The 17,113-nt window shown below is 44.2% G+C and overlaps 1 protein-coding gene across 4 annotated transcripts in view; it reads left to right on the plus strand.

The window, feature by feature from the left end:
• The window catches only part of SPIRE1 (spire type actin nucleation factor 1), a 115,909-nt gene that overhangs the window by 93,405 nt on the left and 5,391 nt on the right, over positions 1-17,113 (plus strand). For 2 of the 4 annotated variants that reach the window (XM_084780310.1, XM_084780311.1), the window contains 8 exons: positions 3,570-3,742; positions 5,204-5,294; positions 7,431-7,573; positions 9,657-9,830; positions 13,765-13,902; positions 14,459-14,529; positions 16,127-16,154; positions 16,244-16,380. In XM_084780310.1, coding sequence (XP_084636436.1) covers positions 3,570-3,742; positions 5,204-5,294; positions 7,431-7,573; positions 9,657-9,830; positions 13,765-13,902; positions 14,459-14,529; positions 16,127-16,154; positions 16,244-16,380 — 955 coding nt within the window. The remainder of the gene's footprint in view (positions 1-3,569; positions 3,743-5,203; positions 5,295-7,430; positions 7,574-9,656; positions 9,831-13,764; positions 13,903-14,458; positions 14,530-16,126; positions 16,155-16,243; positions 16,381-17,113) is intronic. The other 2 variants (XM_084780312.1, XM_084780313.1) reach the window with 1 other exon arrangement.

Here is a 17,113-nt window from a genome sequence, read left to right on the forward strand (position 1 = left end):
CCTTCTTGTTCTGAGGCAGGGTTGCTCAGGCTTACTTTGAGTTCACTTTGCATCCAAAGCAGACCTTGATCACTGAACGTGGTGATCCTCCTGCCTCCTCCTCCCAAGTGCTGGGCTTATAGGCATGTACCACCATACCAGGCTTTTGGTTCTACCAGTTGTATTAGGCTTTTGTAGAGACACAGAACTGATAAATGAAATCTGTATATAAATAACTATTATATAAATATAATAAATGTGTATATGATTAGTAGAGTGTCTTGGCTTACAGATTTGTGTTCCAAACTATTCCAGTAATGCCTGTCTCCTGACAGAAAGTCCAAGAATCCATTGTTGTTTGGTCCAAGAGGCTGGATGTCTCAGATGGTCTTAGGTACACCAGTGAGATTGAGGGCAAAAAGACAGAGAGCAAGCACTTTTTTCTTCTGTGTTCTTTATATAGCTGTCACCAGAAGGTGTGGCCAAGTTAAAGTGGCTCTTCCCAGTCCCAGCATCCTGGGCTTTAGTTACTTCCAGAACTAGTCAAGTTAACCACCAAGAACAGCCATCACACTCACACCATTTAAGTATTTCTAACCTACACAGTATTAAATACCATCAACACAATTTGAATTTAATCCACCTCAGTCTGCAGAGATGGCTCAGCATTGCTTTTCCGGAGGACATGAGTTCAGTTCCCAAGGTATGGCAGCTTGTAACCATCTGTTCCTGGGATCCAACAGCCACTTCTGCCTCCACAGGTGCATATCTGATGCACATACGTTAATGTAGGCAAAAACACTCATATACATATAAAAAATATATTTCTTAAAGGTTTAATATACCTTAAATGACTTCTAAGTTTTTCTTAAGCAATAACAGCCCCAAATATGTGGGTCTGATATAATACCTTTTTACAAGATAGTAAATGAATAGATAGTAAATAGTAAATAGTAACGAATAGATAGACTAGAGAGTAAAATCTCTTTGCCTTGACAGTGGGAACCCAGTCTTGGGAGCTGGGTTTGTCCCATGAGAGGTGCACTGTGTCACCAGCTTCTGAAACATGGGTGACTAAGAAAGGACACGAATGTGTGCAGCTTGACTTTTATCTGTTTATGCTGTTTTTTGGGTGGTTGGGTTTTTTTGTTTTTGAGACAGGGTCTTACTATGTAGCCCTGAAACCCACTGTATAGACCAGGCTGGCCTTGACCTCACAGAGATCTTCCTCCCTCTGCCCTTGAGTGCTGGGACTAAGGTGTGCACCACCATGCCCAACTCAATAGTTGTTTTAAGACAATTAACTACAACAGCAGTATGAGTAAGTTTTGTAGGATGTATATACTATAAGGTATACATAAAGTGAAAGTTTTACAAGTGTACTCTTTAAGATCACGTTAAACACTTACTACCTTTTTTCTTTTTGTTATTGTTTTTATTTGCTTGTTTTGAAACAGGGTCTTACCCCCTGCCCCAAGCTAGCCTCCTTCCTAGCAATGTTCCCGCCTTGCTCTCTCAAGTGCTGGGATCATAGTGTGAGCTACCAAGTGTGACTTCTTTTTTTCTTAAATAGAAATTAATCATTGATACTTTATTCTTCCATCTTTGCTTCCCGGAAAACTTTTAAAATACCTTTCTAAAGAGCCTCTCTCTGTATGTCCTTGTGAAAGAGGATTTTCACCTTTACAACTAATTTATATAAAATCTTGTTATGGTTTCCATTTTTCCCTTTTACTTTACTATAACCAATTATTTATTCGTCTTAGCTATTGAATACCTGGGATGGTAATAACAAAGTAAATAAATACGTGAACATGGTCTCAGGTTTTTTTTTTTTACTAAAACTTTACCCAGCCAGTTGTAATAGCTGGACACACTATAGTCCAGCACACAGAGGACAGGCAGAAGGACTGCCGCACAGTCAGGGTTTGCCTGAGCTGTATACCAACCAGGGCTCAAAAGAGCTTTTTTTTTTTAACCTAAAATGATAAATTATTAATATTTGAATAGCTCTTTCTTCTTTTTCTTCTCTGCTCCTCTTTTTTCTTCAATCCTCCCATCCTTTCTAGCCTGTCTGAACCTTTAATTTTAGGAGGACCTGTTCTCTGACCTTGATCTATAAAAATACAAATCATAAAATTATTAATTTTTTGCCATGTATCCCAGGCTATCAAACTCATCATAAGCCTTCCTGCCTTAGCCTTGTGCATGCTGGTATTACAGACAAGTACCATCTTACCTGCCTAGAAATTGTGCATATTATATAAGAAATGTTATATATTGTTTCTTCAAATAATGTCAAGGAAAACGTAAGAACACAATTATAAAGGAGTTGAAGGTGTAGACGTAGCTCAGTAGAGTGCTACTGGGTGAGAGCGCCAACATTACATAAACTGTGCATGGTGATACACACTTGTAATCCCAGTGTACCAGAAGTGGAGGCAAGAGGATCAGAAGCTGGTTCTTCTCAGCTATACAGTGAGTTCAAGTTCAAGGCCAGCCTAGTATGCATGAGACCCTATCTTTTAAAAAAAAAAAAAAGTCAATAAAATAAGAACATGTTTAAATACTGAATGTTTGCTACTTCAGGTATATAGATATCACTTGTTGAGAGAAAAATAGCCTTCGATTACAAAGCTTTCCCCTCCCAAAGTCCTTAACAGTTTGGTGTCTAGAAACTGTTACCCAACAGAAGCTTCATAGATGGTTCTGCATGCAAAGAGCAGTTGATCGCTCTGATCTGCACATTAAATATGCACTGATTGCCACATTTTCCTTCTCTAATTTTATAATTAGACACTAGTGGTAATTCGTGTTAAGTCTTTACTTGAAATGCTCAAGAAAGTCAATTCCATTTGCATTGGAGGATTGTAGGCTAGAGTACCAAAAAGCAGGCCTTGGGCTCTGGCCCATACCAGTGCCAGTCAAGGGCTTGGGTTACTTTAGAAGAGCCGAAAACCAGTGTTGCTGTTGGCTAACATTGACTGTACTAGGCACAGCACGTTAGAGGTTAGGTGGCTTACCCAGACAGCTACCAATAGGGGAAGAGTTTGATCCCTGTCTGCATTACGCCAACTTCTCTCAGAAGTTGAAGGGCTTTCTCATTCAGATGTGAGCCCTCAAGAATTTAAATCCGATGTATTGAGGGGACTTGTCCCAGATTCTTTGTGCTTACGTAAATGTGTTTGTGCAAGTATAGATTCTTAGCTGCTTTGCTTTTTAAGACACTTTTAGATCTTATTCCTAGGAAGACTGTGTGCTGTATCTGCCCTCCACCCACCACTTAGAACCGTCACTTTGCGAGCCTCCCTCTGCTTATCTGGGAAGCAAGAAGTCAAAGTTACTTGTCTAGGATTTCTCCCAGTTCTGAGTCCTGAACTCCAAATGTGAATATAGTTATTCACCTTAGGCTTTCCTTTCATCTGACCATAGCTTGAACAAGTGTTCCATACGCATAGGCATGGCATCACTGTACTGAGCCTTTGTGCTTTATTTGTGTGACATGGAAATGCTGTCAAATGGTTGTGCTTCCGGCACGCATTACCTTTCCTGGCTCAAGAAAAGGTAAGCTCTTGCCTTTCTCTGACTAGATGTCACCACACCGGAATCTCCAAAGCGTGTTGGGGAATCGTCTGTGGTGAATGGAGGTGTAACATCTCAAACAAAAGAAAACGGGCTGAGCGCTGCCCAGCAGGGGCCTGCCCAGCGGAAGAAGCTCCTCAAAGCCCCGACCCTGGCTGAGCTGGACAGCTCTGACTCTGAGGTAAGGATGCCATGCATGGGTGTGCCCTCTGACCCTGTGCTCACCCAGTTCCTTGACCTGTTTCCTCATCTCTTCTCATGTTTCAGTCAGAAAGGTAAGAGTGACGTTAATACGGGTAGCAGGAAGGTCAGTTACTGTCATTACTACAGACCAGAGCAGTGGATATGCTTAGAAAGTAGCTACTGAAATTGAGATCCGTGGCTATAAACAGATGTGTGATTATAAGTTGGATTAAGATAAATCAACAATCTTAAAACTCCTATGACCTTCATCTTTGTTTTGAGAAGGAGAAAATAAAGTTGAGGCATATTTCTGTAGGTTCTTCTCCCCTGCGATATACATAGACCCATGGAGGAGTGCTCTTCCCGTAAGAGCAGTGCCAACAAGAGCGCTGTTTTCCCTGGAGTCTTTGCTGTACGCTGTGCCCTTCAGGGGACAGTGCTCATCCTCCCTTTCCACACCTGCATCCAGGCCGAGCTGCCTCCATCTGCTGAGCTATGAGTGTCAGAATGTGCGTTGCAGCTTGCTAGGTCTTCCCTGCTTGGCCCAAACTTAGACACAGTACTGATTAGGTGCATGTAGCAGACAGACAGGGTATTTCGCGTGTTTCTGTGCCATGCCATAGTGTGCTCATGCGGCTTTCCCCACTAGCCAGACTCAAGCACACGTCTTCCTTATGCCTCTAACCCTCACTCTATGACTGTGGCTCTGCTGACTAGCTGACGCTGTGCAATGAACAAACCAAGTCAAAAATTCTAAGTAGAGAGAAGTCTCAGGAAGGGAGAGGAGGCCTGTCTTCCCTCCTCTCTCCATCTTTCAATCCCTCCTCTCCTCCTCCTCCTCCTCCTCCTTCCCCACGCACTTGCTTTTCCAGTTTACCTGAACATTTCCTCCTATCTTGAGAAACAGCCGTATCCCCTGTTTTAAACACAGAGCCATTTTTACATCAGATGCACACAGAAGTATAACGTCCAACAGCTAGAAATGGAATGCAAACTACAGCTAAGTCCACCCAACACCAGCACCCCGTCTTTCAGGACCTTATAGAACACTGGGAAATTCAGTTTCCATTATAAGAAAAGTGTTGGGGTCGGGGGCCGTGGATAAAGCTCTTGTTCCAGTTCGCTTTCCTGTGGCCGTGGTAAACACCATCTTCATGGGTTTATGTCAGCTCATAACTTAGTGTCTGCCATCAAGGAAATCCAGGGAAGACACTCAGGCAGGAACCTGAAGGCAGGAAGCAAAGCAGAGACCATGGAGGAATGGTGTTTACTGGCTTGATCTCTCCAGCCCTGCCCCATCACTTTCGGTTAGGCAAAGTGAGGACATGAGCTCATCCCTAATTTTAGACCTCTAGCTTGCCTTGAGCCTCTGACTTATAATTTGGTGTGTCATGTTAAAGTGTCTGTTTACTAGGGTTAAGGAGCACAGGATCTGAAGCTCACGGATTTGCCTTTTCAGGAGGAAACTCTGCACAAGTCCAGCAGCAGCAGCAGTGCGTCTCCTTCCCTCTATGAGGACCCTGTGCTGGAGGCCATGTGCACCAGGAAGAGTAAGTGCATACCTCCAAACACTCAAGGAGGGGCCACACAGTGGGCTGTGGCCAGTTGGGCTCTATAAAGCTAACCCTTGCACTTCAGTGTCAGAAGCAGACAACTTAGGTGTCTTCCCAGGCTGCAGGGACAGTTACCTTAACTAGATAAGGCACGTTTATATATATAGCACATATGTAGATAAGTCAGCAGTGCATGTGCTTGTGTGCATGCATGTTTTTCAGGCTAATGACTTGCTAGTCTGAATGTAATCTCAGAAGCACTAGATAACCATATTCTTTCCTACCTGCCTTGTGTAACATACATACAGTCACGCCCAAGACATGTGTAAGTAGTAAACACTTTTATAGCTATTGGGCAGTGGATTTTGAATACAGGGTCTAAAATTAAGAGATTTTTAAAGGCCTTTAGAAATGTGAAATTATTAAAGGGTTAAAAATTAATTTATTAAATATTAAGATATTCTTGGGGGATGGAGAGATGGCTCAGTAGCTAAGAACACTTGGCCGCTCTTGCAGAAGACCTAGGTTAGATTTCTAGCATCTACATAGCAGTATATAATCATCTGTATATCCCTCTTCTGGCCCCACACATGGTGTACATATGAACATGCAGGCAAAATACATACACATAAAGTAGAAACAAATCCTTTTGTAAAAAAGGTGTTGTTAGAATGTTGGCTTAGTTTCCCATACTCCTTTAGACAGGAGCTCGTGTACTGCAGGATAGCCGTGAGCTCGACGCGTAGCTAAGTCTGGCTTTCCACTCTCAATCCTGCTGCTTCTTCCCAAGATTACATAGCACTGGAGTTATTCAAACAGATCATATAAAAAGCAAAAGACAGCAGGCAAGATGACTCCGAGGGTGAAAACCCTTGTCATGGTGGAAGGTGAGAACTGACTGACTTCCAAGGGTGGTCCTGTGGCACTCACATGTGCACTGTCACAGCATGCACAGCTGTGTTCATATTGCATAACACACATACAAATAATAAACGAAAAAGAATTAAGTCACTAAGAGTTGCTTTGGTTGTTAGCTGTGAGGCGTCCTTGGCCAGGACCATTAGACATTAGCGAGGCCTCGAGCTGGAGCGTTGCTCAGCTGTGGATGATGATCGCTTAGTGTGCACACAGCCCCAGATTTGAACTCCAGCACCGAGAAAACCCAGACACGGTAGTGTAAGCGTGTAATCCCAACACCCAGGAGGAGGAGGTGATGAGATCAGATCAGTAGTTTGAGGTCATCCTCAGCCATGTAGTAGATTTGAGGCTAGCTTAGACTACATGAGATCTTGTCTCAAAATAAATGAATATTATAGAGTACCCATCAAATTGTGTAATGGATTTCAGTATAATTTCTTGGCTGTGAAAATTACGTCTTTCGTTTACCTTAGTAGTTTGCCTTCATGGGGTAATCCAAAGACTATGTCACCTCTCACCTTCCTCCCCCACTGCATGAAGCAGCCCTGCTTTGCAAGTACAGTAAGAGGAAGTGCTAAATGTGATGGCATAGCCTGTTTCTAATATATCCATATGTTTTCACATAGTGAATCCAGAACCACTCAGACTAAAGATTATCCCAAACACTGTTGCTTAGTATTGGAGATATAGTTCAGAGGCAAAAATCCTTGCTTAGCAGACCCAAGAATGTAAAAGAAGAGTACAATTGAAATTTGATGTAGTTTGGGTTTATTTTGGGCCATACAAAATATGTGTATTCTATGTTTTAAAAATCGGAATAGGGAGCTCTGTTGTAAAGCTTATGAATAGTAACATGGGTCATTTGGAATACAAATCTTAAGGTTAATCATAATGTGCTTTAATGTGAACTTGAATGGATATTAAAAGCATAGAACGAAAACATAGACACCCACACACACCCACATACACACACACACACCCACATACACACCATTTTTCTTGCTGTTTCTATAGCAAGTTTATCTTGAAAACAGTTTTTGGAACAATCCTATCTCTTTCCCCTGAGCTGCCATCTTATAAAACGCTCTCCATTGAAGTAAGTCCTCTGTCTTTGAATACAGTGTTGCTGCACAGTGCAAAAGGTTATCTGTTGAAAAATTCAGAGTCCATGATTTTATCTTCTAAGAGAGTTCATTTATTTGCTTAAATCTTTAGAGCCTCCAAAATTCTTGCCCATCTCATCAACACCCCAGCCAGAGAGACGGCAACCACCCCAGAGAAGGCATTCCATTGAAAAGGAAACTCCTACGAACGTGAGGCAGTTTCTGCCGCCCTCCAGGCAGAGCTCGCGCTCTCTTGTAAGTACCAAAGGATGAGCAGGGATGTGTCTAGGAAGGAAGGAGGCATGTTTCCCAACTACAAGGAGAAAAGCCCACCCAGGGTAGCACGACCTCTAGCAGTCTTGTGCTCGGTGTCCTAAGGAAATGGGCTCTGGCCATGCTTGTTGTTTGCCCAGTCTTTGGTTTATTTTGAGTACTCGTCTTCAGAAGTTTTACCGGTGAGTTATTTTTAAAGAAATGCTTTCTTTCTCTTAGAGGATATTAATGCACTTAAAATTGTCAGAAAGTTCTTAGCATAATCTAACTAGAGTATTTGATCTGAACAGAGCAGGGAGAGTTTTGACCATGTACAACCATTGTAGCTTGATTTCTAGTGTGTTTATAACGCAGGCTCAGAGCTGTCCTGTGAGCGGCCTAGCAGCTTCTCCTTACTCCTCACAGTAGAGCAGCTCACAGAGAAGAGACTGTTCCTTTTGGTTTCCCTCATGAACTTTCAAAATATAACAAGATGCAAGGTGTCTGCCAACATTCCACCCACAGCACTCAGGAGGCAGAGGCAGAGATCTCTGTGAGTGTGAGGCCAGCCTGGTCTACAGAGTAAGTTCCAGGACAGCCAAGGCTACACAGAGAAACCCTGTCTCAAAATTACTTTTTCATGGGATAATGGCCATTTTTTATGAGTTTTTTCTAACACTTACATCATCATGAGTCACTGTTCCTGCCTGACATAGTGGTATGCCTGGTTGGTAGTCCTAACATCTAGAGGGTTACCACAAGTTCAAGGCCAGCCTGAGATAAGAGTGAGTTTCAGGCCAACCTAGGCTGCAGAGTAAGAACATGTTTCAAAACCAGAAACTGCTCTTTGATGAAGTGCAGCCTTGTTAATGGCCTACCAGCTGTAAAATAACTCAACACAGGAAGGTGGACTTTAAAATCCAACCCTGTTAGCCAGTATGAACAAATTATTACAGAGCTGGATGTGGTGCTGCACATCCTGACACTTGGGAAGCTGAGGCAAAAGATCAGAAGTTCAAGGTCATCCTTGGCTGCATAGTAAGTTTGAAGCCATCCTCCTGGGTTCCATGAGATTCTGCTGGTGAGGGTGAACCGTGGGGCGTGCCCGGTCAGCCACATGCAAGGCGCACAGGCTGCTGGTGAGGGTGAACTGTGGGGCGTGCCAGGTCCAACTGTGAGTTATCTTTGTGGAGAAGGAGCAGAAAACTATTTCTGAGAAGGGCTCGGGAACAGGCAGTGGAAGGAAGCCGAGGGCCACACAGAGAGTGCAGGTTAAAGGGCAGGGATGGAGGTCAAGCTGGGCAGTCCTCAAGTGCACAGGGCACCAGCTGAGAGAAAGAAAGCCTCCTCCACACAATGGCTTTTCTCACTGGTCACCTCTCATTAGGAGTTGGTGGATTTGTACAAATCACTGACAGTGAAGTTTTCTAGTTCAGTAAGTGGGAAACATATTCATCCCTTCAACTGAAAATGGCAGGAATGTTTTGCAGTTAATAATTATTTTATTGTGTTTAAGTACTTTTTTTTATTATTGTTATTTGGTCAAATTACTGATGTTGATTGCCCATTCAAGTGAAAAGCAGCTGTCTTGAAGGACATTCCCAGGCAGAACAGCTGGGCTTGTGGGCACAGGAGCCAGGAACTCCACCTGCATCATAGCCAGCCTCACGTGGGAGAACTGGAGTGCTTAAACAGACCACCAAGTTCGAACAGCCACAGTGTCTGTGCTATGTGACCTTGGGTTGTGACTTACTGCTTCACTCGTGGCTCACGAAATGAGTGGATGTCAGCATGGACCATTGTCATCCTCATGGATGTCAGCATGGACCATTGTCATCCTCATGGATGTCAGCATGGACCATTGCCGTCCTCATGGATGTCAGCATGGACCATGCCATCCTCATGGATGTCAGCATGGACCATTGCCGTCCTCATGGATGTCAGCATGGACCATTGCCATCTTCATGTTGTTTTTGTTTTGTTTTGTTTTTCTTTCACAGTGTGTAATTGCTGTTTGTAGGCCACTTGTTCAGCATTTTCTCCTTTTCTTTGCCCTGCTGTTTTCTTTTTTCCTTTCATTGTTCAGGTTCCTAGGATAACCAGTGTATGGCCAAGGACGCCTTTCCGACCACTTTTCTCTACCATACAAACAGCTTCTCTGCTGAGCTCTCATCCTTTTGAAGCAGCCATGTTTGGGGTAGCATGGGCTATGTATTATCTGTTTGAGAGAGCTTTTACCAGCAGGTGGAAACCCTCAAAGGTTGGCCTCTTTCTGCTGGTTCTGGGAATTCCTTCACTTTCTGTGTCTCTGACAGTGATACCTCAGCTACTGCACTCTGCAACAATTAACAGCTCAGATGGGCACTTTGCTTTTGACCGCTGATTCCAATCTTATGTAGGACGCATAGATCATGCTGTGATCTCATTGGAGAGGAAATAGCTGAAAGGACAACAAACTGAAAATGCAGCATCAGCCAGAGAGCCCGCGGGTGTGTGTCCCTGGAAGTGAGTCACTGTCAACAGGGCACTGCTTCTTCCTGACTCCTCGCAGGCGTCTCTGCAAGGCCCAATGATCTCCTGCCATTGGAGCTTTGGCAGCTGGCAAACCAGCCTTGCTAGCCAAACAGTCATGACAAGCCATGATGGCCAGCCGGCCACACCTGTAGAGGTGCAGGTGCACCTGTGGTGTTCCCTCCACACACCGTTGTCAGCTCTGAGGCCAAATACCCAGCCTCCTTCAGAGTACTGCTTCTCCAGAGAAAGAAGTCAGTTTTGTTTCTACTGATACTTACTTAAATTTTTATTTACTGTTTCTCATTTTATTACTTTTTTGGGATTTTTTTTCCTCCTCACAGAATAATATATGTTACTATCATTTGAATGTTTTCAAAAGACCACATTAACACACACCACCACCATCACCACCCCATCCCCATCTCCCCCCCCCCCCCGCCCCCTTCCTCAGTGGTGGAGAGCAGCGAGGACCTGGCTCTTCAGGGGTCAAGCTCTGCACAGACAGATGACCCAGCAACTGTTCCCTGTTACCAGGCACAGTGAGCGTGTTCCGAGCTTTGTTATTTGTCATGAATCTCTGTCCCATCTTGTGTTCATCACTCCCACCTAACTTTTAGATCAGCTCCTTAGACAAAATGGTTGGGTCTCTACTTCCTCTTACTGCTGCATGTTGACATTCTGTTATGAGCACAAACAGAAATGTCTACATGAAGTCCATAGATTGCTTTAAGCAAAAAACAAATTCACTTTGAGTTTTAAAACTGAATTTGAAGAGACGAGTAATTAAATGTAAGTCACATTTTTTAAAAATTTAAATTGGTCTCCCTTTGGATAGTTTTAAAATATCTACTACTGGTATGTGAAGTTTCTTTCTAATTGAAACAATTATATAATAGACATCTCTGGGTTGGAGAGATGGCTCAGTGTTTAAGAGCACTGACTGCTTTTCCAGAAGACCCAGGTTCAATTCCCAGCACCTACATGGCAGCTCATAACTGCCTGTAACTCCAAGATCTGACAGCCTCACACAGACATATCTGCAGGCAAAACAACAATGCACATAAAATAAAATAAAAATAAATAAAAATGTAAGAGATCTCTCTTTCTGAAGCCTGCAAGATGGTTCAGCAGGTTAAGGCACTTAATTGCCTACCAAGCCTGTCAGCCTGAGTTCAATCCCCAACTCACATAGTGGAAAGAGAGAATTGCAAGTGGCCCTCTGTGTCCACACCCTCACCGTGGTGCACCTGCGCCCCACACCCCACGCCCCACATCCCACCCCACATTCACGTAGGTAGATAGGTAGGTAGGCAGGTAGGCAGGTAGGTAGCTCGTTCTCATTTCTCTGTGGTCTAGTAACTAATAACTGAGTTTCACACTCTGCTCTCTAATTTCTGTGCTGCCTCATTCTGACCCCTTTTGTCTGACTATATAACCAGAATATTCAGTAAAAGTCAACTTGTAAGCATATAAACAAGCTACGGCCTGCCTGCCACATTGCCCACACCTCGCTGCTCTCCCCAAAAGCTTCAGGTACTTTGGGACTTAGAACAAGCGTGATGGGGTGAGGCTGGGGCGTGGCGGGCAAGCTGCTCTTCTGTCTTAGCACCTGGGATATTCCTCAGGCTGGAGCGTTAGATCTGTTACAGTTTGATTTGGCCTTAGAGATTACAAATAATATTCTCGAAAATTGGAAAAATAATTAAACTATTCTAGCCACAATTTATCATTTTTTTCCCATGTTGCATTAAGGTTTTGTTGTCCTTGGGCAAGCTCCAGAATTAAAACATTAGCATTTGAACTGATGGAAATCATTTTACTAAGGGGCAGTCTGCATGAAATTTTCAAAAAGAATAAGAAAATGAGCAAACTTCGTGATTTCTTACAATGTTCTGTAAAGTACAGGTTTACAAATGGTTCAAAGCTGGAAGATGAAGGTATGCTTAACAAAGTAAGCTGTCTTGTGACTTAGACTGGAGAGGGGAGGCACAGTGTCAGCTTGTTCTGTAGCAGTCTGTCCCCAAGTTCTGTCCCCAAGTGAAAGCTTTGCATCCAGGGGTCTGCAGGCCACCGTGATCTGAATGCTGGGTTAGATTAGTAGAGTATTTTGCTGCAGCTTAGCAGTTTTGTCATAGTGACCTGTCAGCCACCTTTTATTTAATACTGGTAGAAAAACTTCTTCAAAAGTTAAAGCAGAAAAATCATCACATGACCAAGTCCAGCCAACACGGCTTATGTAATAAGTAGCCTAAGTAAACGGCCTAACTAAAGGTGGCTCATTTTCCGTAGGACACTGCTCTGTTCTCCAGGTAAAACAAAACAAGTACATACTGAGCACGCTGCTTAATCCTGTGTCATCTCTGAAACGGGAAACTGTGTGATGGGCAGCACTTTTTGAATGCCCTCTGTGGGCACCTTAAAGTCAATGATGCAATCTTCTCCAGCAAACCTTGGCCCCCAACTACTGAGAAGCTCCTCATCTTAACAGCCCAACTGCAAGATTCTTTCCAAAGCGGTCTAAAGCAAGCCCAGCCTTCCTTAAATTAGCTCAGGCAGATTCTGTATTGAACTGAAACAGAAATTAGCCGGACTACTTTTTTTTTTTTTTTTTAGTAAATGTTAATGTTTGTCAAGTTTGCAACCTAGATTTATTTTTGTTTCTCTCTGATTGAAAGACAGAACTGAATGTTAAAACTCCATAAACTGACTGCCCTTGTGGTCATGTGCTTTCTCACTTGGCTTGTTTGGTTCCAGAAAGCCTGGGAGCAGTGCTGTGGTGTGTGGGAGTGAAAGTAATGTGTGTGCTGAGAACATTGAGTTTCAGTGTCTATACACCACAATGGGCCCTTGAAGCCTGGCAGGGCCTGAGCGCACAGGGCCGTTCTGTCTTTCTCTTAGATCCACCAATCAACAGCACCGGATGGAGAACGGCTGGTTCGAGGCTCTTATTCAGTGGATCAGTTACATCAACATTTTTCACAGCTGTTTGTAAGGAAGCCATTAACATAAGAAGCCAACATAAATATTTATCATGAAGGCTCTGTCTCCGTCTGTGCTGACTGTGCAGTCAGCAGTTGTTGAAAAGGCCTGGGGCGCGGAGAGATGGGCTTCGGGAGTGAGCAGCCCGGGCTCCCACTTCCTGTTGCTGTTCCACTCAAGGCTTTAGGGATTTTTGAAAGTGTGCTGATGTAACTGATCACTCAGTAATGCTTATCGTATCAAGTACTAACCACCTTCACCTGGCTCTTCTGGGCACCACAAACAAGTCCTGCAGTTTTGAAAACAGGACCAAACTTGTGGATTTGCTGCATTCCCAGTGGAGTGTCACTCACAACACATTTGCATAATCATCTGTGACACAAAACTGGTTTAGAATAACAATGTTTTCCCGATATTTCAACCATGGATACATAGCTCTGCTGAATGCAGAAATACGTGGCCAAGTGTGAGGAACACTGGCTTATTGTAAATTTCAGTAGAGTGCAACGTTTTAATCAGTCACGGTCCTGTTTTCTGTGGTGCAATTAGGAGTGTGTGGTCCCCAGAGGGAGCCAGCTCTGTCCCAGTGATCATGGGAATCTGTCCCCTGAAGCTACTAACCAGCTGTCCCATCTGAAGGGAGCACGGCAGGTCGAGAGCAGGGCTGGCGCTCCTCACTCACGAGGCACTTTGACTTTCAGGAGGAATTCTGCTACCCAGTGGAATGCCTCGCTCTCACTGTGGAGGAAGTGATGCACATTCGTCAGGTCCTGGTGAAAGCAGAGCTGGAAAAGTACCAACAGTATAAGGACGTCTACACCGCCCTGAAGAAAGGAAAGGTAGAACTGTTTAAAGTTGATTGAACTGTACAAGAACAGCCAGTCCCAGCTGCCATCTCCTCAGAGGCTGTGGCTAGCCAGGTGCGACAGCACTTCAGGGTGTCTGAAGAGGTCAGGTATTGATATTCTAGGCCGATGCCTGTTTCTCATTCACAAGAGGGGATTGTTGTTTTTTCTCTTGGTGAAATTAGTGGAAGGGGTTAAAACTCAGCCTAAAAAATAATAGCATGTCTTCCTAAAGCCACGTGCACTTGACTGGACTTTTAAAGGACCAGCAGAGAAAGTACACCTGAGAAACAGGAGTTACCTCAGAATTAATCCTGTGACCATGGGCTGCTTGAGCGCAATGACCATTTGTTACTTTTGAAGAACTGCCATTAAACACAAAACAGGGCTCTAGGTGTCAGAGCTAAGCATAAAGCCAGGCTTTCTGGGTTCTCGTCCTTTTCCTGCTGCAAACGTACCTGGAAGGTCCCCTACATGACCAGGAAGTAGATCCAGCCCAGGAGCCAGGAAGCGTTGTCCCCACTTCTCCTTGTAACTTTGTATTTTTCAGCTCTGCTTCTGTTGCCGCACGCGGAGGTTCTCCTTCTTCACCTGGTCTTACACCTGCCAGTTCTGTAAGAGGTAAGGCTTTCGTCCTGGGGAGCCCCGACAGCCACGGAGGGAGGCCGCCTAACCCTCTCACTCCATCACCTGCCTCTCGGGGAGGCGTTAGTGGAAGTGCCCGTTGTTCTGTGCCTTTGCTGTGTACCCTCCTTATTTGCGCGGCGCAGCAGTGTCTTCCAGAGTGAGCTCAACAGTTAGGAACCCGGAAAAGGTTACTCTGCGTGCTACTTCTTCCTTCTTTTCTTTGTTATTGCTGTTGTTGGGAGGAGGTTTCATGTGGCTGCTGGCCTTGAACTCATTACACAGCCACGGGTGCTCTTCAGCTCCCATCCTCCTGCCTCTGCTCCTAAATGCTGTAATTGCAGGCGTATACCACCATGCCTGATTTGGTTTTTTCACATAAGCAAACAGACTCTGTCATCCTTGAGCAGTACAAAAACAGAAAGAAACCATGGTTGTCATATGATCCCTGGATACACTGCTAAAATTTCACATGGAAATAATCCTTTTTATTTGTCTGGGTTTTTTTGTTTGTTTGTTTATAGTTACTGGTATTGTTTTAAGATTAATTTTTAGGGGGCTGGGCATGGCGGTGCACACCTTTAATCCTAGCACTCAGAGGCAGAGGCAGGCAAATCTCTGTGAGTTTGAGGGCAGCCTGGCCTACAAAGCAAGTCCAGGATAGCCAGGGCTTGTTACACAGAGAAAACAAAAAACCAAACCAAATAAACAAAACAAAGATTAATTGTTAAGTGGTGTTGTGGTGGCATAGGTCTTTAATCCCAGCACTCAAGAGGCAGAAATAAGAAGTGCTCTGTGAGTTCAAGGCTAGCCTGGTGTACACAGTAAGTTCAGTACAGCCAGGTCTACATAATAATATTGTCTCCAAACAAAAATAATAAAGATTTCTTCCTATTATTCTTACATATGTGCATGTATGTGTGTATCTCTGTGAGGGACCCCCCGTGAGTGCAGGTGTCACAGAGGCCAGAAGGCAAGGATTACATGTTACAGTTCATTGGGAGCCTCTTAATGTGGCTGCAGGGAACTGAACTCAGGACCTTTGGAAGAATAGGAAGCAGTCCTAACTGCTGAGCCATCTCTCCATACATCCCCTCCTTGTGTGCATTTGTTTTTTAGATGAAGCAATAGTGTAGTGTAAGTTGGAACTCACTGTGAAGCTGAAGTTGGCCTCAAACTCTCAGCAGTCTTCCTTAGCTTCCCAAGCACTGGGATTACAGGCACGAGCCACCGTGCTCTGCTGATCCTGTTGCTTTTGTTTTGTTTTGTTTTTTTGAGGCAGGGTTTCTCTGTGTAGCCTTGGTTGTCCTGGACTCGCTTTGTAGACCAGGCTGGCCTTGAACTCACGAAGTTTGCCTCACTAGTGCAGGGATTAAAGTTGTGTGCCACCACCCCCAGCTCTACTCCTCCTTTTAAGAGACAGTGTAGTAGTTAAATGTTACACACAGATGGTCTCTTTGGCAGTCTACACTTGTATGACTCCATTCTGACAGAAGGATAATGTTTGCAGTTGGTTGAAGAAGGTCAGAGCTCTGCAGTCCTGGCTGTGCTTACACTGTGTCCCACTAAGTAACGCTTTTTGTTTTGTACACAGGCCCGTGTGCTCACAGTGTTGCAAAAAGGTAAGCTTGACCCAGTGAAGTGTCCCGTGTGTTCATTTACTGCTTCCGCACAGCCTGGGACTCATTTTCATTCTCCTTTGGGGTAACAGATGCGGCTGCCCTCCAAGCCATATTCCACTCTGCCGATCTTCTCCCTGGGACCTTCTGCCTTGCAAAGGGGAGAAAGTTGTTCCAGGTCAGAAAAACCGTCCACTAGTCACCATCGGCCCCTTCGAGGTATCGCCAGGTGAGAGGGACCTGAATCTTGAAGAGCATCCTCGGATGAGAGAGCGCTTGGGCATGGGGCACTCGTGCCAGGGCTAGGGTTTGGGTCAGGGCCTGTTGTTGATTCATTGGTTTTAAGAGTTTCAGTCTTGCACAAATCGTCAGAGTTCCCTTTTTGGGTGATAATGGCTAGTTACTTAAAAGATATCTTAACACAGCTTTAATTAGACTTTGAAATGGCTTTTATGCCTTTTGAAAGCCATCTTTAAAACTGACTTTTAGGCTAGATGGGCCATGCCTATGATCCCAACAGCTGGGAGAAGGAGACAGGAAGATTAGAAAGAAAGTCACTGAGGCTAGAGAGATTGCTCAGTGGTTAAGCACATGCTATTCTTGCAAAGGACCAGAGTTCAGTGCCCAGCACTCACATGAGGCCTCACAACTGAAGTTCTAGGTCTAGGGGTTTTGGTGCTGTGTTGTGTCCTGTACAGGCACTGCACACATACGTGTAGGCAAGCCACCTATACAAATAAAATAAAAATATAAATGTAATGAAATAAATTCCAGTTCATCTTCAGATACATAGTGAGGGCAGTCTAGGTTTTCTGAGATCCTGTCCACAAAAACAACAACAGAAGGCCAGCCTGGTCTACAAAGCTTGTCCAGGTCAGCCAAGGCTATCTAGAGAACCCCTGTCTCAGAAAAACAAAAACAAAACAAAACAACAACAAAAATTGTCCTTTTTTTTTTCCAGT

The sequence above is a fragment of the Acomys minous genome (assembly GCF_964271855.1).
Source record: "Acomys minous genome assembly, chromosome: 4".
Taxonomy (NCBI): Eukaryota; Metazoa; Chordata; class Mammalia; order Rodentia; family Muridae; genus Acomys; species Acomys minous.